This window comes from Vidua chalybeata, chromosome 3 (genome assembly GCF_026979565.1).
Source record: "Vidua chalybeata isolate OUT-0048 chromosome 3, bVidCha1 merged haplotype, whole genome shotgun sequence".
In the NCBI taxonomy this organism is placed as follows: Eukaryota; Metazoa; Chordata; class Aves; order Passeriformes; family Viduidae; genus Vidua; species Vidua chalybeata.
This window is the reverse complement of record NC_071532.1, coordinates 72,552,579-72,575,070: the sequence shown is the minus strand read 5'-3', so window position 1 is coordinate 72,575,070 and position 22,492 is coordinate 72,552,579. Positions and strand designations below refer to the sequence as shown.

At 44.7% G+C, this 22,492-nt stretch overlaps 1 protein-coding gene across 1 annotated transcript in view; it reads right to left on the bottom strand.

The window, feature by feature from the left end:
• Positions 1-22,492, bottom strand: part of SIM1 (SIM bHLH transcription factor 1) — a 47,822-nt gene that overhangs the window by 19,907 nt on the left and 5,423 nt on the right. Inside the window, exons 2-8 of the mRNA XM_053938246.1 lie at positions 17,496-17,578; positions 16,420-16,509; positions 16,198-16,306; positions 16,003-16,088; positions 14,584-14,783; positions 14,368-14,474; positions 13,329-13,476 (exon numbers count right to left, since the gene is read on the bottom strand). Of these exons, the coding sequence (XP_053794221.1) occupies positions 13,329-13,476; positions 14,368-14,474; positions 14,584-14,783; positions 16,003-16,088; positions 16,198-16,306; positions 16,420-16,509; positions 17,496-17,578 (823 nt within the window). The remainder of the gene's footprint in view (positions 1-13,328; positions 13,477-14,367; positions 14,475-14,583; positions 14,784-16,002; positions 16,089-16,197; positions 16,307-16,419; positions 16,510-17,495; positions 17,579-22,492) is intronic.

Below are 22,492 nucleotides of genomic sequence, written 5' to 3'. Positions count from 1 at the left end.
AATTTCAGGACAAAGTAAGGAAAAAGCTATTGAACCTCACTGCTTGTTATGAAACTAAGCTGACATTCAGTTGTGAAACCTCAAAGTTATTCCCTGCCCTGGTTGTTCTGTCAGTAACTGGGATAACGTTAGCAAACCTTCTTTCTAAAACTTCTCGAGTAAATAGTCCCATATAGGCCAGACCTACTGCTCACCAAAGTAACTGGAAAAACTCTCCAGAAATCTTTCAAGTGGTTGCTTATATTTAGGACACCTAGTAGCTAAGCCATATGTCTACTCAGAGAAGTATGAGTTCTGTGTATCAGATCTCTTCATTTAGTTCCAGGCACCCATTTATCTCCATAAATAGCACAAACAACAGTGGCTGTTTACATCTTGTTGAGTCAAAGTTAACTACTTGTCCAGCCATGAGATTCACTTACGTGATATCATATTTCTATATTTGCTTTTAAAGACAAAGCAATCCAACCCAGGAAGTTTAATTAAATTATTTGATACATTCAGAAAAACTGAAGCACAAATTTTACTGTATGAGTCACTTAACACAAATGTCTGAGGATTTCCTCTAGACAACTAGAGGATGTTTTTTTTCTCTGAGAGAAATTTTATATATATTCTATGGTTGGTTTCTCATCTCAGAATGCACTCATCTGACTGCCAGTTGAAATTAAATAAAACACCCTGGCTTCTAGACAATCATGATGAGGCAGATTTTTCAGTAATCTGAAGGTACAGTTTGTCATTCCAAATGACATACCTCACCACCTCTGGCTCCAAAAAGGAGACCTGTATTTGCCTTTATTTACTAGACTTCCTAGCCCATTAAATCAATGTCACCCCAGTGCTTCAGCAAGTGCAATTAGGCAGCACATCTTTAGGAATTAGTGCCACATAAATCTAAGTTCTTTCATATCCCTGTAGAATGATTTTCATTTTACAGAAAGCCAGACCAACAACAGTGCAACAGACTGCTCTTATACAGGCTAGATTTTCACATCTTGGAATTCTTAATACTTTTATGTGTTAAAAAAATATACCTTGAATAGCAATGACAGCCATGAGACACTGATCCAATAGCCAAATGATCTGGATCAATTCTCAACCCTCTCACAGGCTACTGGTGCCACACTGGATGAATTACTTATCCTGGGACTGCAGCACTTGGCACTTCCTTGAGTTTGCCATCAAGGCTGCCAAGGGTATTTCTTGTTTTGATAGAGTCAAATTTAGCCCAGCATTGATTGCTTCTGAGAATCCCTGCCTTAACTCGGCTGAATATTAGTTCTGAAAATGAGGATAACAATATGCTATTGTAAGTAACACATATTTGGCAAGATATCTTTTTCTGTCTCACCTGTTAAATTTTATCTTTTTGTTGGAAGGAACAATCAGTGTTCCTTCTATCAATGCACAATAGCTAACATTACTAATCTAGCTCTCAGCTTCAACCTCTGGCTGCACATCACCACAGATAACAGAAAATACATTTCCTGAGAGTACCCGTGTCACTATTGATGCAAAACATTCTTTTATTATTTCAGAATCAACATGTATTCAATGCAAATGTTTTTAACTATCTGTTATACCATTTATCCTTGATTAAACCTCTTCTAGATAGTTAATCATTAATGATTTCTTTACAGTTGCTGTGCAAACAGCTCATTCATGCCTATGACATATCAAATTTCACAGACATGTTCTTTAATTGGATTAATTTATTTCTAATCTACTGAAGTCCTCACTATAGTAATGCTTGACTAAATAGACATAAAACTCACTTATTTAAACTGCTAAAATAAATTTGATATGTATTCTATGAAAAAAAATATTTGACTGAATACATGTAATGCCACTCTTATTGTGTACCTAACTAAGCAGAAATTATTGGAAATAGCACATTAGATAGCTGTATGATATGCTTGGGTGGAAGGATTTCAGAGGATGCTGATGGTTTTTTGGAAGAGATTGTACATTTACAGTTTTCAAAGGCTAAGAATTTCTACAACACATTAAGGGATGTAATCAGGAGAGCCAGTAGGAGCTCCTCTTGATTTTCATGAAGTTTATTGGATGTTGTCATTTTCAGTCCAAGGACTTTTTTAGAGATAAGTGCTTCATACAAGTCCTGTCCCCTCATGGCAAGGGAGACTAGATAAGCCAGCGAAGATGTTTTGAAGATTGACTGCTCTATGTTTTGTAACAGTAACTGAAGAGCTGGTATAGAAGTGGCTAAAAGTCCTATATCTGGGTGTTCACCAGCCACAAAATACAATTATGTAGCTATAGACTATGAGTTATTAGGGGCATATATAACATTAAGTCCTAACTATAGGGCTTAAGTATGGTCTTAAAACTCCACTTTCAGATTTTTCTTTCTAAAACTAGTAATCTTGAACTCCATTTTGCTGAAGAATCCTCTGCTCTATATGATTCACCACATAAACTGAGAAGTTTCATTTTAAAAAAGCATCACAGTTCAGAGAGGTCACTGATATAACACAGACTGCCCTGTGTGTAAGAAAATGCACATCATGGCATAATTGTGCAGTAAATGAGGATTATAAAGATAAGTATTATACCTCATACCGTTCATAAACCCCTCAAGCACTGACATTTCAAACCTTGTATGCTCTGACAATCTTATCTGAAAACTTGAAAAAGCTCAGAATGGGATTGCAAGGATGATGGGCTTGGAACAACCTTTCTATGAGAAAACGTTAAGGACTCTCCTCAGGCTGAAAAAGAGGGGACTGGGAGAACAAAAGAACAGTAAATTATGAGCAGCAAAGGGAAGTAAGACATTAGTAGGAAGAAGATTTTCACTTCTTTTTCTAAGGCAAGAATTATGGGCTATGAAATTAATGAAGAGAAAGAAGCTTTTATTACCCCATTTACTTAAGCTTGGCAAAAGCCAACATGGTGTCAAAAAGTAAACAGGTGAATTTGTGGAGGAAAAAAAACCACAAAACATTGACAACTAATACATTCAAAGATCTCATATGTTTCTGGGAAGACATTTGAATTTCTTGGAGACTGGGAGAAAATCCAAGGGAAACATGGATGCATAGACTGCATGCTTGTCCTATTTTTAACCTCTTTCCAAAGTATTTCCCATGGTCACTATCAGCATGTGTCTGATTCTGTATCACTGTTCTTATGCTGCACTCTATACCACAGTAGTTAAGCAGTTTCATACTCCAGTTCCTCTGAAACTGTGAAGAGAGGACCTGAAAATTTGCTGTCATTCATTACTTTTAATAATTTATTGCAAAACTGTGTGATGTTTCAGGTTTTCTAAACTCCTCTGTGTTCCCCATAATTAAAGCTTTTGTTGTGACAACCTTCCTAAGATCCTTAGGTGAACACTTTAAAAAATTAGCTAGTTTTTCTGTGATGACATTCTGGATAAGCTTCCGTGATCTGGGAATAAATTATCCAAGGGAAAAAAAAAATGTGCTTGAAAAATTAATGTTCATTCTGTTTGTTCCTCTGGGAAATTTTCTATCTGCATGCAGCAAAATGAACTTCCCCATCATTCCACACTGCTTTCTCTCATCAGCTGCACCCCATAGTGAAGAGGCCTGTTCAGTGCAAAAGGATTCATGAACTTCTTCTAGTTTACAATAGATCCCTTTCTCTTTCATGAGATTAGTCCTTTCTTGTAAGACTTTCACCTTCCTCAGAAGGAGCAATATTTTTCTTCAACAAAAATCTTTCTTTTCCACTGTTTCCCTTCTTTTGCTAAAATTTTAAGGTAGGTAGCGGGGAAGGAAGAGAGACAAGGACTTGTATTGGAATTTTGGCTTTCGGGGAGAATGGTTTTTTGTTTGGTTGGTTTGTTTTTTTCAAATTAAAACCTATTTTCTAATTTCATTTTTTGGACCAGAGTCGAACTGTTTTTTAGCTCCTTCCTATCCACAGCCAAACCTCTACTGCAGCCAGATCCCACTCACATTACTTGCAACTTGGGTCTAAGTCTCTGCTCTTATTGGACTCAGCTTGGTCATCCAGCTTTGATAGACATACAATGCAGAGATTTATGCTGATAAAACGGGAGACAAATAACAAGAAAAAAAAATATCATGAGGTTATAATGTAATACATAAGTCTCCATTTGATTTGATAATTTCCTAATAATCACTGAGCCTGTCTCCTCAAAGTGTACATAATACATAGTTATATTTGTTAAGTGGGTCCTTTAAACATTTAAATTTACATCAGATAACCTGTTTGACTCCCTAGACTCTCTGGACCACAGAATAAGTTAAACCACCATCTCTTGCACAACCGCTGTTACCCCACATTTTCTAGCAAATTCAGAAGGCTTTTTTAATGGCAATTGTTGCTTTTTGACAATGTTAGGATAACAAAAACTCTACATTAACATGTACAGTTCAAGAAATGCATGCCCATGTAAAAATCCAGCTTATGTAAGTCTCCAGTTGGTTGAGTGTTTAAAGGTAGTCAAATACTTAATAGTTATATCTAACATTTCTCAAAAAATAAATTAAAATAATCCAATAAAACACAATAAAATCTAGCAATGGTCTTCTTTAGAAACCTTAATCTGCCTAGTACCTTTGTCCTCTTGCTCATAGCTTTGCTAGAACAGTCACAGCCTTAGTTGGTTTTAGCCATTCTGTTGTCTCTGCTGTGCATATTCATCAAGGGTTTCCAAATGCTTAGGACTGTCTCTGACTAGGCAGAGACGCTCTTATTGTTCCCATAAAACTGTCCACAGCAGCATTCATGCAGATCAACTCCACTGCCAACCTACAACCATCCTCCAACCAACACTACAGCTAATCTGCAGCTGAAGGAACTGAACGCTTGATCTTGTTTGTGCAGAGTCCAGTACGTCACATTGTATGAGATTTGCTATGCTTGTGGTGGCCACTGCTGTAGCCCACATAGAGTGACTCAAGAGTGTCACACAGTGCAAACAGTGATGTGCATCTTCTCTCCTGTTGCTTTCTTGAACTCACTAGATAGCACCATGGAAGCCCCAGTTGCATACTCCCATGTTACACCATTGTAGTCACACCGACAGGCAGTTTTCTTTGGTGTGAAGCCACATCCATACACCCACTGCCGCTTTTCACAGAGCAGAGAGCACTAAAGAGGCTGATTATCTTCTGAAAGATGACTGTTGAAATATCCTACCAGAAGCTTAGGATCAAGAGAATTATTTTGCAGCCAAACACCATGCAGAAGTTTGGCTGCAAAGGGGAGGATGCTATCAGGATATTTATCCCCAAATCCAGTGTTTCTGCAAGCAAATGCTCCATTGAGATAGGCCTCATGAAGCAGTCATTAAAGGTTATTTTATTCTGTGTGCAAAACAGTCTTTAGAAACAGCAAGAGAAAAATAGCATGCAATGCCTTTGGATGGATTTCACCAATCCAGAGCCGAAGTCAGAGAGTTTTCTACAGCAGCAGCCCAGACTACCAGCTGCCAAACATAGTACAGAGACAATCAAAGCTAGAGGCTACTTGGGAACAGTGAGCTTTCAGGGCATGTTCGCTTTGTCACAGACAGCACACATGTAAGAGCATTAAATGCTGGATAGGTTTAAAGGTCTTCACTCTAGGTTATGTCCAAATATCTGCACAATGCTACAGGTATAGCCAGACTTTAGTTAGCTGGGCACTTGAGTTTCCATAGCTGCACTGAAGCTTCTGCAGATAATAGCTGTTATTTTCAGCATTGCTGTCCCCAAGATTTATACACAGTGGTTTGTAGCTGAAAAACTACGGCTGTTCTCTATTAGGAGCCAATTCAACACAGTAACAAAATGTGTCCTTCAAGCCGTCTCTATTTGGCAAAGCCAAGGAATATTCTTATTTCCACACGTGTGCCTAAGGGGCTTTTTATTTCAAAACTGAATTCACCAGGATATAATCGTGCACTGAAAGTTATGTCTAAGAACTTTTAAAGCCTGACATGTGCTCAAGTGCTTTAGTAAATCAGGACTTCTGCAATTTAATTGCACTAAGTGGATGATAACAAAAGAAAACAACAGGAATAAATCATCTAACTGTGTTAAAGATCATGAGATTGACTCCAGACTTCAGCCATCCCAAGCCTTCCGAAGGGTCAGACGCTATACCCTTGTTCACACAGAGCAGTGCCTGCCTCCATAAATAGTGTCATCAAAGTGAAAGGGGCTGCCTCTGAAGTAACCCACTGAGTACGAACACATGTGCTGGAGCCTGGCCCACACTGTAAAGTACAAAAGAGAGGTGAGGGAAGGAGAATTAGATTTCAAACAGATACTTGCCACTGTTGAACGGACAAAGGAGATTTATTTGTTAACACTTAATTTAGGCTGTGTCAAAATGCCACATTTGTGTACAAATTAAAATCTAGCAAGAGCAACATAACGTAGTGGGAAGATCTTCCCTCAGAAACAGTTTAGTAACTTATCACACCTGTTGCACCTCATGATAATTACAGTGAAACAACATGTGAATGGCAGCAGTACTAAGATGCAGCACAGAGCAACAATAGCAAACATGCAACGGATTAAGGAAACAGAAGCAGAGCTAGTAAAATTGTAAGCCTACTTAAGGAATATACTGCTGTTGTTATGAGAGCAGGAGCCAGTTCTGCATCCGGTTTTATGCAGAGTATTAAAAGAGGGTGGGAGCATGGAGGGGAATCCTTTGATAGCAGTGGACTGCTTGGCACGTCTCTTCTGCACATCCACTAACGCAGTCCACAGACAAGCTACAAATGTCGTGTAGTAAAACCAGCAGACACTCTTCCAGCTCCCTCTTCAGTTCTCTGAACTATCACAGAGCAGTAAATATAACCCTAAATTCCATGGTTCACTGTCTCCCCTGCTCTGCCACATAGAAGGACCACTGAGACTGACCCCCAAAGGCATTGGCGCACCCAGCTGCTGGTGTGATGTTCACAAGCCACGTTTATGCCATTCAGATTGCGGAAGGGCAGAGTTAGGATAAATTGTGAACAACCCCTCTAGCAAGAACAGCTGTGCTACAGTGTACAGTCCAATGCTTCCATGTAAAGTAAAATCTGTGGCAGTTTACCTTAAACCATAAACCATGGCATTTTAGGAAAAAGAGTCCCTGGAGCAGGCCCTGTACTTTTCATCATTGAAGTGAGGCAGACAGCTGGAGATAGTAATTGTTTCAGCCACTGAATGTGTCTCAGCCTCAGATAAACATTTTACAAGATCTGTAACTCAGTATTTGAGAGGAGGGTGTTTCCAAAGGCCTGGAGTAGCCTCACACTGAATGGGGAAATGATGAAGTGGAAAGCAATTGAAGTCACTCTTCTTCCTTGGAATAAAAACACTTTTTTTGCAACCTTGAATTTCATGCCATGTGAGACTCTCAGCATGCATGCATTTAAACTAACAACTGGAGGGATTTTTTTTCCATAGGTCTGAGCTGCAATCCTTTAATCCTTACTCTAGCAAATAAAACTCTTCATATGAACAGTGACTCTTGTCTCTGGCCCACAGTTTTAGTGCCTTGGTCATTACAGTCACCTGGTTTAAATACAAGCATAGAAATTTGGAGTGAATTAAACAAATGGTAGCTGAGAAAGCCCCTACATGAACAAAGAAGAACTGCACAAATGTATTGTGGACACCTGGAAAAGCCTGTCTCCTATTTGCAAGAAATATATAAACAATGTTCCAGGGAGACAAGTCTGTAATAAAAACTAATGGTGAGCAAACAGAATACTGCACTGAGTAGTTCAAGAGGAGTCCTTTCATTTTTTTTTTCTTTGAGACATATGCTCCCCAAGCATTTTGGTTCATTAAAACAATTTGTCTATATTTTTACATTGCTATTCAAATCATGGGAATGATGGTAGGCTTTCCAGTCTTAGGAAAAACATATTGCAAATTGAACAGAAAAAATTGGACCCAGTTCTGTGCACTACTAAGTGGCAAAAGTTCCCATTATTACAAATATAAAGGAAAAGCAGCATGTCAAATTTGTTGCTACTATTTACAACTATTTAAGAAAGAACCCCAAATATTATCCAGGTGAAGTCACTAAGCCTTATCTCTAGTATTTAAGTTGGATGATTAAGCTTTCTCATGCAACTAATTACATTAATAATATGAGGAAGGGTAACTTTCCCAGGGTGTTCCCTATCCTACCTACCCCATCACACACTTGAGTGATACAGGAGAACAAGTATCTACCTATGACTAAGGAAAGAACTCAGTGGCAATTCCAAATGGGTCAGTTTGAGATAAACATTCAAGAAAGGGAAGCCCACACCATGGGCCACAGTTTGTGGATTTTCCCATTGACTAGGAAGAGACAGAGGTGAGACCTCATGTATCAGAGACAGGACAAAAAGAGGATTTCTATGAAAAATGACAAAAAGATATAACTGTAACTGTCCACAAATATGGGGAGAACTTTTTCACATGAAACACAAAATTCCCTAAAGCCCACTTAATATGCCAGGAAGGACATATGCCAGGACATTTTTGAAGTCTGACCCATCACACATAAAGATAGCACCTTTCTTATACCATCATTTCAAACCTGGTAGTACACAAAGCTATGAATATTAATAATAACAATGTAAAGATTAAGTGTGTAGGTACAATTAATGGTTAAATTATTGTAAATTGCATTTATCACATTGTTTGGTAAAACATTTGTCAATATGGCAGTTATATGTGAAATAGCCATTCAAATAAATTGCATTCAATTTGTGTTCCTAATCAGCCAGTTACACAATGTAACATGAAGAGGTCAACTGGAACTATATCAAATACATGCTGTAACATTAGAACAGAGATTAGTCACAATTATGTACCTAATCCATGTTATCTGAATATGACACCACTATTGCTATTCTTTTAAATGCTAAAGGACAACAAAATGTATATAGGAAAGCTTCTCTAGCTTTCTCTGGGGAAAAATTATTATAATATTTGCTCATGCTCAGAAAGTCAAAGGATTTGTACTTTGCATTATCCATTTGTTTAAAGGAAGGTTGTTTGCAATCTAAATATAAACTCAACTTCAGCACTTTCTGTCTCTATTAATTGACTCATACCTGAGTCCATTTATGTGATAAACATGCACAGCTAATAATCAATGATATGGTGGCTGTGTGTACAGAACAAATAAGAAAAGAAACAAATATTTCTTGTCTATACTCACATATCCAAAGCAGAATATAATGAAGACCAAATAGATGTGCTTTAAGAAAGAGTCCTTAAAGGTCATTTATATCAATTTTTTATACACTTACACAAAAAAAAACAACTTCCATTGCCACTGTGCTTATTTATTTCAGCATATATACTTACTACAGACATTTGTTCTCAAACCTAGTATTCATGTTCTCATAACTTGGGACTTATGGAAAATTAAAATCACCTATTTTTAATTTTCTTAATTCTGGTGTGTATGGGCCTTTTTGCAAAAACTCTTTCTCATTCTTTATTTCTTTTTCATCATCACTCTTACCCAGGGGATCTGGGAACCTGCAAGGTAGAGATTCTTGTTCTTCCTGCCCAGCCTGCACTGAAACTGCTCCAGACCATTTTGGCTCTTATGGCACTCAGTATCTGCTCTTTTCCAAAACAGAGAACTGAGGTTTCTCTCAATAATGAGAAAAAAGCTCCCTATACCATGACCAAACAAACAAACAAAAAAAAAACCCTAGGGTTTTTACCTGTGTGAAGAATTACTATGTGAGAAGTCCAGGGACTTAGCAGGTCAAAACCGTGCACTACATCTTCCAAAACTTATGATCCCTTCTGTGATTTGCCTTCCAAAAAGACCCAAATTTTCTATATTCAAATGATTTTTCAGCAGGAGTCATCCCACCTTTCAAGTTCTACCCTGCAACCCCATATGTGTGGGACTGTGATTCTGTTATTTGAAAACTCAAAAGCATGAATTTGCCCCTCTTTTGCTTTCTCCTCATCTTAAACATGCAAGAGTCAGTATGAAAGGTTTGCATTTCTCTTTTGTAAGCATGTTTTTCTCTGCTGGGTTTATAATGCAACCTGGCTGCAGTGGATACACCTATTCCTGTCCCTCTGCCAGGAGCTGCACCAGGGGCTCTGCCACACACCAGCTGCCAAGTGGGAAAAGCATAGGAGAGCACACACAGACTGCTCATCTCAGCCTCTCTTGGCTTGCTGGAAAAATCCAATGTCATCCTTAAAGAACAGCAGTTTCTATGAGATTTATACCTGCATAAAATATATTAAACACTTGCAGATTTTGAGTGCTACAGGACCTCTGCCCAGCCCTCCTGCAGTAGAGCCTACCTCATACCAGAGGAAAACCACAAGTCCCTGTAACCTTACATTTTTCTCTATATTTTTCCCACCTGCCTTCCTCATTTGAGTGATACTGCTGACTCTGAATAGCTCATTAAGACAATTAAACCTGCTCTAGGAGGCTAGGTAGGAGTTCAGCATCCCCCTAGCCAACTCTGCCACCACCAGCCTTTCCCTAACAGATCCCTCCACCTCAAGGTGTCTGTTTCAGAGGCTGACTTCATCTCAGTTTTTTAAAAACAGACCTTTCTCTGCTTACAGTCACCTGGCAAATGGCAGGGCCTGTTTTTCCCATATATTTTCTGAAAGGCCAGCTAGCCCAAGAAGAATAATTATAATAATGATAATAATTATCTAATTATTTGGTGTAAAATACACCCATCTCTTGGAGGCAGGGCAGCGATTTCAGCAGTGGCAGCCCTGCTGCAGAAGTAAGCAGAATGCAATCTCTTCTGCAGTGCCCTAATGAAGAGGCAGCCAGGCTCGATGAGACCTCGAGGACCTGAGCATATCAAAACTAGATTTTATGCAGTGTCTATGTTGCAGCTGTCAGCAGCACATGGCAGTTGCTGCAGCCAGTGCTGGACCTCCCAACTTTCAGCATCCCTACTTTAACCAGCCTGGCTCCCTCTCTGCCCTCCTTTACACTTGAAGCAATTAAGCCAAGAGTGCGAGGGGAGACATGGAGATTTACACCAAAGCATAAGGAAGTTGCCCTGTGGTGTAATTTCATTCACTAAGGGAAATCTTGAAAGCACAGCTAGAGTCCTCCCACATGTCAATTTGGCTGCAAGCAGGTTCTGAAAATCCATATACAGGCACCAAAGTAAAAAGACTCTGCCTCCGCCGATAAATCAGCTGGAGAGGAGGGGTCACCCTGTTAGGGTACCACTGCTGAGGGGGAAACCTTCTTCCCTGCAGGGCTGTTTTGGGAGGTGGGGAGGAGAGTGTTGAGGTACTGCGAGTGCAGCTCCCAGACTGCTGGGGATTCCTGCCGGGGCACGGAGCCGCGAACACTCAGGGGCCGTCCGGTGGCTGCCTCCGCGGGTGGAGGCACAGCGGGGCTGTGGAGGTGCAGGAGGCCCATGAACAGGCTGCCCGCCATGGCCCGGGGCAGCAGGGGGGCTGAGAGGACACAGGCACATGGTACAACCTGTCACACTGCTGGCACACAGCTCTGACGGGTTTGTCTGACCAGCCCCCACAGGGAACCAGGGCACTCCCCGCTTGCTGTGCCAGCCTGAAATTCTCGTGCCTTGGCAAGCAAGGGACAGATCCTGCTAGATGCCCAGCTGTGCTTTCAGCAGGTCCGCTGGAGTGCTTCATTTCGACTCGGATCATTTGAGGTAGAATTCCATATTTGATGTTCACGCTTTGGGGATTAAAGGAAAGGGAAATGCCGGTAATCTCAAATGATCGTAGAAAACTGGTTTCTGGAGCTAAAACCACGCCAACATGCTAGTTGCCTTAGGGTTCCTTGTTTCTTAGTGTTACAATGCACTCACTTCTGTCTTTGCTGCTCCCCGTTCACCCAAAGCAGGTGCTTGGACATAACTGGGAAGCATAAACCACGAAAAATACAGAGGGCGACTGGTATAGGGGAAATAGACATAAAAATGTGCAGAACAGCTAGAGCAGAAGTGACGTCTCTGCTGATACCCATCCTTACTGAGGAAATGACAGCCCATACCAAATAAAATAAAATACATTTTCTTTAAAGGGTAATTGTAGTTTGCTGACTATTGCAGGGTGCTGACCAAAATGTCTATTTTTCATGCAGGTGCAATGTCCCATCTTAGAGCACAATGCCCATTATCACCTTACATATCAAAGGGATTACACTCTAGAAATGCAGCCGCCATGACCTGCAGCACCTTTCCCACTCCACCAGGAGCCCCTCCACACATGACCAGAGCCGTGGCCTCCATGTCGAGCCACTTCATTTCAGGAAGCACTCCTTAAACTGGGCTACCAAACCACTCTCCACCTGTGCATGCACCAAAGCCATGATGGCAAGATCATGATACTGCTATCATTTATTTTAGGAAAGGGGAGGGTTGTGCCTCTCAGATGCTTCCAATACCTACATTTGTCTCCAGGGGGAAAAAAAAAATGCAGTAGAACAGAGGAATATTCAGTCCCAAGGATCAAGGAAGGACTGCCAGCCCGACTGGTTCTATGATCCTAATGAAGCATCAGTGCTGCCGGCAACAGCTACTGCCGTGTCCAGAGGGGATACTAATAACTACCATGAAAACACTTAAATATAGTCCAGCCAAGCTTCCCTTCCCTCACGTGGCCTCTGCGTTTCAGTACAAGCAGGATAGCTAGGGCACAACCTAGCCATTCCAAAATGCAGGGAGAGGTATTGACATATATCTCAATGAAGTATCTCAGCACTTAGTCTGATTTTTTTTTTTCCTATTCAATTTTAATTTTTTTTTTTTAAGTTCAACTGACCCTTCTGGTCACCAACTTCCTTTGTGGTTCACTGTAAGGATCTCTCTCCAAGAACAAAAAAGAAATCTCTGAGCTTTGATAGAGACTCTGGATGAAATTAAGAACTTCAAACCCCAGATTTTTGAAAAGAAAAACAGATGTCCTGTTTGTTGAGTATAAATAACTCCGTACGTGGAAGCCTTTTCTTTTACGCCGCATTAAATTTTATTTAATGCTGGGTGCATTTAAACTAAAAAAAAAAACAAAAAAAAAAAAAAAAAAAAAAAACCAAAAAAAAAAAAAAAAAAAGGAAGGGGGACAGCAAAATATGTGGGTGACAAACCTCTAAATCTTTTCCTCTCTCAAAAGAGAAAGAAACAGGCAGACGGTAAACCCTTCATCTGGATGAAAGCGCTCAATGTGTTTCCTAGCAGACCTGGCGAGCCTGCCCTGGTCAGCGCGGCGGCGAGGGGAGGGGGAGAGGAAGCGGCGGAGGGAGGAGCGGCCCCGGGCCCGGGGCAGAGCGGGGCGCACCGCAGGTGCCCGCCCGGTGCCCCCGCAGCTCGGAGCGGCTCCAGGCTGACTTACGTGAGCACGTAGTTGACGCTGACGATGCAGTGCGGGCGGGAGGAGCGGCTGTTGTGCACGATGGTGGCGTAGCTCTGCACCCACACCCAGCCGCCGTGTTTGGCCAAGAAGCGGTAGTACTTGGTGGTCACTTGCCCTTTCACCAGCACTGCGGGGACAAAGCGAGGAGAGCCTCAGCGTGGCTCTGGTTTGATCAGCCCCGGGAAGAGGCGCACACTCCTCCCAGAGCCTCGTGGGTGACCAGAGGGGTTAGGAACCTCTTAGCGGCGCATGGGGAAGCGGCGAGGACGAGGCCGGAGGAGCCCCCAGGCAGGACTTATCTCAGTACCTGAGATCGTTATCACAGGCTAATAGGGGAGATTGGTGGGGCCGGGGTGTTTGTGTATATGTGTATGTGTGTGGTCGTCTACGGCAACCGAACCCCGCACAGCCCCATCCTGAAGTATCATCATCGAGATTTTGTTCTATAAATCTCTAGGTTTTATCCCCTCTCGTTACATTCTCTGTAAGGAAACTTACCGGAAATTGATATCCTTTCTATTCATCTACCATGTATTAATGTCATCATGATATCAAAAAGTACATCTCGCCGAATCAGGCTCACTACTGCAGTCGAAATTAGATTTACAGATAAGATTTGTGAGACTTGGTGGAAGTGAAACAAAAGTATTGATATTTCCCTGGTATGGCTTTTTGGAGCAGGAAAATAAGGATTTTCCTAACCAGAATTTGAAGAGACAAGAGCGCCTGAGATTTGTGCAGGGCAGTCCTTGTCCTACAACCAAAAGAAGAGGATGGAAAAATAGCCTTTCACTGCCGATCTCCTCCGTTTGGCGCCTGCATCCAGCTCAGAGCTCAGTCTCTATGTAACCTTGTTTCACTAAAACCTGAAGAAGATTTTGTTTATTCTGCCCTCCAGAGAGCTAGCTTTTCACGTGCCGACCTAGAGGTAAATCCCAACAATCCCACAGTCCTTCTGCAAAGGGATAGGATGGGGGGCGGGGCTTTAAACAAGTTTTAAACAAGACTATCTCCTTACACAAGTGATGTGCGCAACGCAGGTGAAAGGTGTCACAGCCATGGACATGGTGGTAAAGGGTCTTCTCTATCAGGTCCTGGGGCTCGTAACCTGTTAGCTCAGCTACCCTGCAAGAGACATAAACAGCAGATATAAGTGGGTGACAGGATAGGAGAGGGGGCCTAGGGAAGAAAGGACAGGCTAGGGGAATAGATTTGGAAATAACCCCAGCTCTACCTGGAATCTAAGAATATGAGCTTCATGTCTAGGCTGGCCCGGAACATGAACATATTGCTGTGGAGCTTGATCTCCGTCACGGCGCTGGGCGGCAGCGAGTGGCCCACGGCGACCAAGCCAACGTTTTGGTAGCAGCCGTCGAAGGGGGACATGTCCAGGCTGTACTGGCGGATCTTCAGGTACCCGCTGCAGTGAATGACCTGCCGGAGACACAGGAAAGCTTGGCGGCTACTCAGCAGGGGGGAAGGGTGTGCTGAGACAGTCGTCCCTCCCCACGAAGAGGGCTCGGACAATTCCCCCCATACCGGTGCCGGTGCGGCTGCCGGGCTAGCGGGGGCCGCTGACTTGCGTCTCCGCCCTGGCAAAGTGGAGTCTGGGAGTTTTCTGCGGTTCTATCGGGGTTGAGCTTTTTTTCCCATACTAGAGTTCAGCGTCGACCTAAAGCCCATTAGAGTCAACAAGATTTTTTTTTTTTTTTCCACTGGCTTAAGTGGTTTTTGGCCCACCTCCTAACTGCGCTTTTATTATTCTTCTGAAAAGGAAAGACGCGGAGCTGCCAATCCAGTTACGACTTTGTAATGAAGGGTGTATGCGCGTGAGAAAGGGTTTACAAGTGTGCATATGTCACATGTGTAAGATACGTCTGTTATCTGATGGAGCAGACGCAATCCATCGCCAAAAAGTACTTTTGGTTTAAGTATATCTCCTAAATGTATCCTTGCAGACTACTGCTGTCTATTCCCACTCTTACTTATCTATTATTAAGATGTTTTTTCTTGGAGTTCGGCAGGTGTTCTTGGTCTACGGTACCTTGTGACACAATATCTCCTTGGGTTATGGGTACAACCCTCTCCTCGGCGTTGTGTGGCTAACAAACAGCAGCGAGGAGGTAGGAGAGAGTGCAGGACTCTCCTTACCGAGGAGCCCCGAGTAGAACCATGTGAAGCACCTGGTCAAAACCCTTGACTAGGAGAGCTACCTCTGCTGCAGCTGACGAATTACCTAATAAAGAAATAAATTAACCCAGGGTTCCCATTGTATCACCTGAAAGCTGTCACAGGGAACCTCAGTGGTTGTGCGAGGTTCAGTTCAAAGAGTAAAACAAAAAAAAAAAAAAAAAAAAAAAAAAAAAAAAACCCAAACAAACAAACAAAAAACCACCAAAAAAAAAAAAAAAAAAAAAAAAAAAGACCCAGAAACAAACACCAAGGGGAGCTCGATTGCTTGGTTTTGTGGTTTGAGCTCTTCAACCTGAAACTCTGAGAGAAATGGACCACATGAAAGAGCCCTGGGCTGGGAAAACCCCCGCGAGAAGAGGCCTCACCCCCTCTTCTCTCCCCATTTTCACAGCTTTCCCGGCACAGGAACACGGGAAGGCTTGTACAGGGGGGAATGGGGAATCTGGCCGCGGGCACGCACCTTGTAGCCGCCGCAGGTGAGGCCCGCATTCCTCTTGGCCAGGACGCATTTCATCCTCAGGAAAAAGGATCTCTCGATCTCGTACTCTGGGAAGGGGGAAAGGCAGAGGTGGGGTGAGCCACAGGCTCCGCTGGCTCTGCGCGGTCCCCTACGCGACCGCGGCGGCCAGGCGGGGGCGGGGGCTGTGTACTTTACCCTGCACGAAGTGCGAGTGGTAAGGCTGGTGCGCCGTCAGCACCGCCGTCATCTCGTCGTGGTCGGCGGGGTGGATGTACTCGTAAATGCTGTTGCCGGTCAGCTCTACCTGTGAGAGAGGAGGAGGAGTAGGGGGACTCATCGCCGGCACCGCGCACCCTCTCCTGTCAGTCGCGGTGGTGGTGCAGGCAAGCACAGGGGCTAGCAGGCCCCCCAGCGTACCTGCGACAAGCCCAGGTGCACCGAGGCAGTCTCCGAGATGTACATGATCTTGCCATCCGGAGCCACAACAAATATGAAACCGTCCAACGTCTGCAGAAAGGGGTAGCGAATATAAATAAATTAATAGATAGACAGATCCATTAAATACCTGTCCCTCTGATTTATTTCAGCAAACAGGCGTCGATGTTCAGGCTCTGATTATTCAAAAAGTTGGAAGGAAATGGGCAAATCTTGGACAAGAATCCCTCTAAAGCTCCTGGACCCCTGAGATACAATCTACTTCTCAGAGAGGCCGAGCTCAAAAGTGCCTTGAAGGTATCTAAGAAGAGGTCCTGGCTATCTGGTGATTAATATCTGGGTCCCAGAAATCCCGAATATTTCTATCCTATTTCAAATGTCACGGGGCTTTAGTGCTTGTGTAATTTTTAAGGAGAATTTAAGCGATCAAAGAAAAAATTCTCCGCAGTGTAAATAAGACAGTTTGTCAGGTACATTTCTGCAGACGCAGATGGGACTTCTGGGTGTACCAAGAGCAGAATAGGCCCTCCAAAAGCCACATGATTCCACCAGTGGAATGATGGTCATCGCTAATATTCTTTAGTATTTCAGAGCACTGTGAGTTTTCAGATCTGTCCTCCCTGATTTGTGTCTCTGTTAATGCCGGTGCCCGCTGAGCTCTTCTGTCCAGGACAGCCTTCCCTAACCTGTCGCTAGAGCCTCTCACTGCCACACCACTCTGAGCTTCACAACATTGATGATATGTGTCACCCTGTTAATAAATTGGGGAAAAGTCGTGCTCCTGTATCTCTGGCACCTTGGGACACACTGTGAATCCCTCGCTGTAGACACAATGTTAGATGATTCTGAGGCAAAGGACCCAGAGGGACCAAGCCACCAACAAAAACACGACATTGAATCACAGTGGTTCGCATTTCTGAAGTGTTTCCCCTCCTGCCTATCTTTCTATTAAACACTTGAACGGTTAAAAATTAGTCAAGGTGGCAATTGAAAGCTCAGAAGAGGGAATGATTTCTTTAATCATTAATACCATATGCCTGTTGTTTCCAGACCAGTACCTGCAAAAGATGGGATCCCAGCTCCCGTCCAACATTATCCAGTGGGCTGGTTCGGCTGGAGTGGCCCCAGGCTTCTCCAAGTCCTGTTATTTAAGACAAGCAAAAAAGAAAAGTAAGGTCAGGAGATGAAAAATTGACTCGTATGGGCCTGATTGGAGGTGTGGGGGGGAAACAATTTTTCTTGTCTACACTCTAAAACATATATACATACAATCTCTGGAAAACTAGACATGACTTCGTTGCAGATAAAAGCCTCTTTTGTGCATTTTTTTTTCAATATCTAATTCCTCAGAGAGAAAAATACCCGAATACTAATTTTGAGTTAATTGTGAGTTAATGGTGAAGTTCATTTTTAAGGTCTAAGTGAAACAGCATGCAAGATCAAACTGCTTTTCAGTGCTGCTTTCGGCTACTGGGAACTGTCCCCCTTGAACTTCAGGGGAAGCGTCCTAACCTCACGATTTCTCAGACAAGTCACTGTCCAACGGCACGGACCGCCCTCCCTCCTGCCCTACGAAGTCTGTCTCCAGGATTCACCTCTATCCCTTCCATCTCTCCTCCTGCTGCTCCGGTGGGCAGGATGGCTCCCACTGCAGGGAGGGGTGATGTGCCTCCGCAGAGCCCCTTCCAGAAATTAATGTTTCCGGATTTGTCTAATGTTTTACACGCCTCTTATTTTCTCCTATGCAAAGTGAGTAGTAATAAAAGCCACGTAGAAGTTACTTCACCGGAGTAATTCTATTCATGGACGATGCCTTTTCACGGTGTTGTTGCTGAAATAATTTAAACGGGTCAGTTAAAACCTTTGAGGCTTGTGCCATGAAATAAGTCTCACTCTGACACGCACAAGCAGTAAGATGGAGTAAAACGGAGGGGAAACCTACAAATCCCGATCGATGGCTGGGGTGCAGGTCGCAAGGGGACCCGAGCCGGCGGGGTGTGCTCACTCCCGCAGTGCGGGTTCGGGGAAGGCAAGACCTCGTTTTCCAGTTATTTCGAGACAAACAGACGAGCTGCTGACAGCAGGTAGCCGCGGGCATTCCTCGCTATTGACCGGCCTCGCCCAGGTGTTTGCCGTCCGAGCAAAGCTAGCGATTTCCTCCGCACTGTTTGAAGGGGGCATCCCAGCGCGGCCCCTGCGCGCCCTCCCCACCGCCGGAGCGGTGCGCCCCGCTCGTCCCCGCCTTTCACTTCCTTCTCTCCCCTTCCTCCTCTACTTCTTCACAACAACTTGTCTCTTCACCACTCCTACACTTTTCTCCTTCCTCTTTAACTGCATAGCCCCACAGAGGCAGGAGATTCTCTCTGGCCCGTTCCTCAGCCTGCAGCCTCAGCATGTAGCAGGTCGCCAGTCAGAAACAGGCTCCTTCCCATTCATTCCTCCACGCCAATTAAGAGGGAGGATGGAGGATCACCTCCGCCCCCTGTATTCAGGAAGGAGCTGGCAAATCTTACACAGCTTCCAGGGTAAGAGAGAAAAGCCCACGGTATATTTGTTTTTCCCCGAGCTCCTCGGAGGTTTCTCTGCTGGGGAGCCAGGATGGCCTGTTAGCGCTGAGCTGGCTCCTTGCCACGTCCCCCACCCGGAGGGAAATCTGAGTGACAGGTTTCTTTATTCAAGACTAAATCTGCACTGCCCGCCTATGATTTAAGTTGCTTATTAATCTAAGTTTACGGCTCTAATTATTCTTCTCCTAAAAGGGAAAATAACCCGACCCCAGCGGGTTAATGAACAGCTCACGGGCATTGCAGGTTAACCTCCCTCGGGAAGGCGGTTTTTCACGGCGCGCTGAGCTCCTCTATATGTTTCAGGTGGAAACTCCGCGCTGCTGGGCTCTGTCTGCTTATGGTTTATAATTAAACGTTTTCACTTGTCTACCTGAACCGGCTTTTTGAAATCCTGTCACATGAGACGATCCTTTGTGCTGCCCAGATGTTTTCAGTACTTTCAAGTCGGAGACTATTTCTAATCGTTGCCAATCCCAGCCTCTCCCAAATCGACGGCCTCTCCTGATGCCCCTTAAATACTGTTTCTAAAGATTAGAGGAGAAAACCCCCTCCACTAATTTTCCCTCCCCCCCTTCTATTCGCTTTAACATCCAATTTCCTTTTATCGAGGGGGCAAACTGTGATTTCTTGCACTTGACCTACCGCAGAAAATTCTGCAAATCCTTTGATTGTCTATTTAAAACAAAACAAGGAAATCAGCTCTCCCTTTTGCTCCAGGATTACGCTTGGAAACAAGATCTAAAAATTCTCTTGTAATTTGGAGAGCCAACAGCATAATAGCTTCGGAATAGAAGCAAGCAGCTTTGTGAGGAGAAGGATAACTAAATCGTTTTTAGGCAAAGGATTTTCCCAGCTAAAGTGGCCGAAGACAAAGCAAAACTTAATCTATTTTGGAAGATTTCCAAGTTATGCCACATTAACCTTAGCAGATAAAATTTGCTTTCTTCCCTGCGGCCCCTCCCCCACCGCGGTCTGGTTTATCATATTTACATAAGTAGCCTTAGAAGGGATGTATCTATTATGGATCTAAGGAGCTAGCGAGCTCACATTTCATTTGGAAATAGAGGGGAAGTTTTACTGTTGCTTAATACTTGAGGCATTGTAGAACCATTTCCATTTAAATACCCCCGACCCACGGATTACCTCCATGGACTGGCTGCATGGGTTTTGTAATTTCCTGAAAATGAGATTTCGATTTATAAAACAAGAAACCAATTAGTAACCAAATGAGGCGAAGTAGATCCACTAAAATTGACCTAATCCCACAGGCACCATTTAGGTCAGTTCTTGGCGAATGAATGATGAGCAACGGTCTAACATAAGCTCAAGGCATCACTGTTATTCAAGCAGAAAAAGAAAATTTTAAAAAATGGATCGAGCTTTTATTTCAGCCAAAATAAGGATTATGTGCTCCTGCCTAACAAACTCTTCCTCCTATCTAACAACCTCGTTCACTCGATGAACTTTTTTTCCTGAGAAAGGAAGCTATTTGCGCCACGATAAATTGTCTGCTGTTGTGAGGGGGGAAGGGAAAGGGGAAAAAAAGGAAATAAGTAAAAAAAAATTTTTTTTTTTTTAAGAGAAGAAAAGAAAAGCATTTTATCCAGACAATCACTCATCGTTACCCAACAGCCTTCACCTATATTGCGCGGAACCTGCGCGGAGCAAGTGTGCTGATTCATCGTTTCTCTCAGCATTCTCCAGTGGTAAGCCACTGTGCTTTCCACATCAAAAAGCATGTCCGTCAGTTTCTTGGGCTCGCTACACAGGGGGGTCCCTGTGAAATGCCTTCTTCCACCCAGCCGCGCCCACTCCCGGCCCTGAGAGAGCCGCTCCGCACCGCCAGCCTGTCCCCCAGGCCGGGCGCGCAGCCAGACCTGCCGCGCTGCACTGCCCTGGTCCTGTCCTTCCTTCCCCTCATCTTTTGATTGATGCAAGCCTTGATGTCGACAGCCAATGGAACCAGGGGCTGGGTTGGCACCGTCCCTATCCAGTGGCGATACTGTTTCAAGAAGCTCCTCTGTCCCAGGGAAGGGAGAAGAGATTCCTGAATCGTTTCTAATTTGATCTAGGCAAAGACGGAGGAAGGCAGGCGCAGGGAAATGAGACTCCGAGAAGCCAGGGCAGCTCCTTGGCCCTGGTTGATCTCCGGGTTACTTGTCCCTCTGTGAGCATCTGCAGCGCAGAGCCCATCTCGACCCCGTCCTTTGTCTGGCAATAGCAAAGGGGGGCGGGGGTGGCGGTGGGGGTGGGGTGGCCAGAAGATGCAAGCCCTTATCTACTTTGCGCTGATTTGCCGGCTTTTAAAAGCAGTTACGGCCATTTCCCCAGCGGACTCACAAGTCATGAAACCTCAGCGCAATCCGGATTCACTGTAGCGGGCGACTTGATGGCCCCGTTTGAAAACACTTAGTGGAGAGCCCATCCTGAGCTCCAGACCCGCTTATGTGGGGGCCAGACCCTGAGGCAAGCTCCCTCCGGGGCCGGGGAGCCCTTGGGTACCCCTCCGAGGGTTTGCCCCTGTCTGGCACACCGTCTCGCACGGCCGGGCGAGGCCCAGGGAAGCTGGCTTGGAGACGAAGCCCCGGAGGCAGGGGGCTCTTTCCTGTTGCTGTGGATGGGCAGAAGGAGAGGCTTGGAGGGCTCTCCCAGAGGCAGCCCGCTGCTGTGGAGCAACGCTGGGAACCTGCCCGACGGGGCAACCACAGGGAGTCTTCCCTAAGTCGGGTCCTAGCAGGTCCATCGCGCGTTTCTCTTCCAGGAGTTCCTCAAAACTCCCTCTCTGGGCAGCGGCCCCCGCCGCCGCTTTCCCAGGTCTCTCCGCCGCCTCCCGGGGGCCGTGGCCCGGGGACGTCTCCGTATGCTTTGGTTTCGCTGCGTTTTCTTTGCCCTTTAAAGAGTCGCTGTATGGTTATTAAAAAGGACGAGCAGCAGCTCACTCCTCGCCCGCCGGCGCCGAGGGGATGCTGACCCCACAAAGGGCGCAGGGTGCGGGACCTCCGGTCACCTCCGCCCCGGGGCTCGCCCCTTCCGTGCTGGGCAGGACGACGAGGAGGGTCGGCCCGGGCACGGGCACCTGCCCAGCAAAGCCTCTCCACAGGGAGGACGAGAATGTCACCTTCGTTAGCGGCTCCTCAAGCAGCACCTTCCCTGCCTCTCACTGCCCCTTGCCGGCTCTGCTGCCGCCTTAATACCAAGGGACAAGCGGGGCACAGGAGTTGTTTGGGAAGAGGGAGGCAGGACAGCTCAGTCCCCATCTCCCACGCAGTCAGGGGAAATGACAAACAACATTTCTGTCCAGGGGAAATGACAAACAACAGCTCCGGGAGTCGCGGGAGCAGAACCTGCATGTCCTAGTCACCGGCAAGCCAAAAGGCAACTGGATGTTGTATCGAGGAATTAGCTTGATTCGATTAACCATTTAATTAAATCGTCTGCCGCCAGCGCTCGGTTCTGCCATCGCCTAACGCCAGACAGAGCTGATTTCC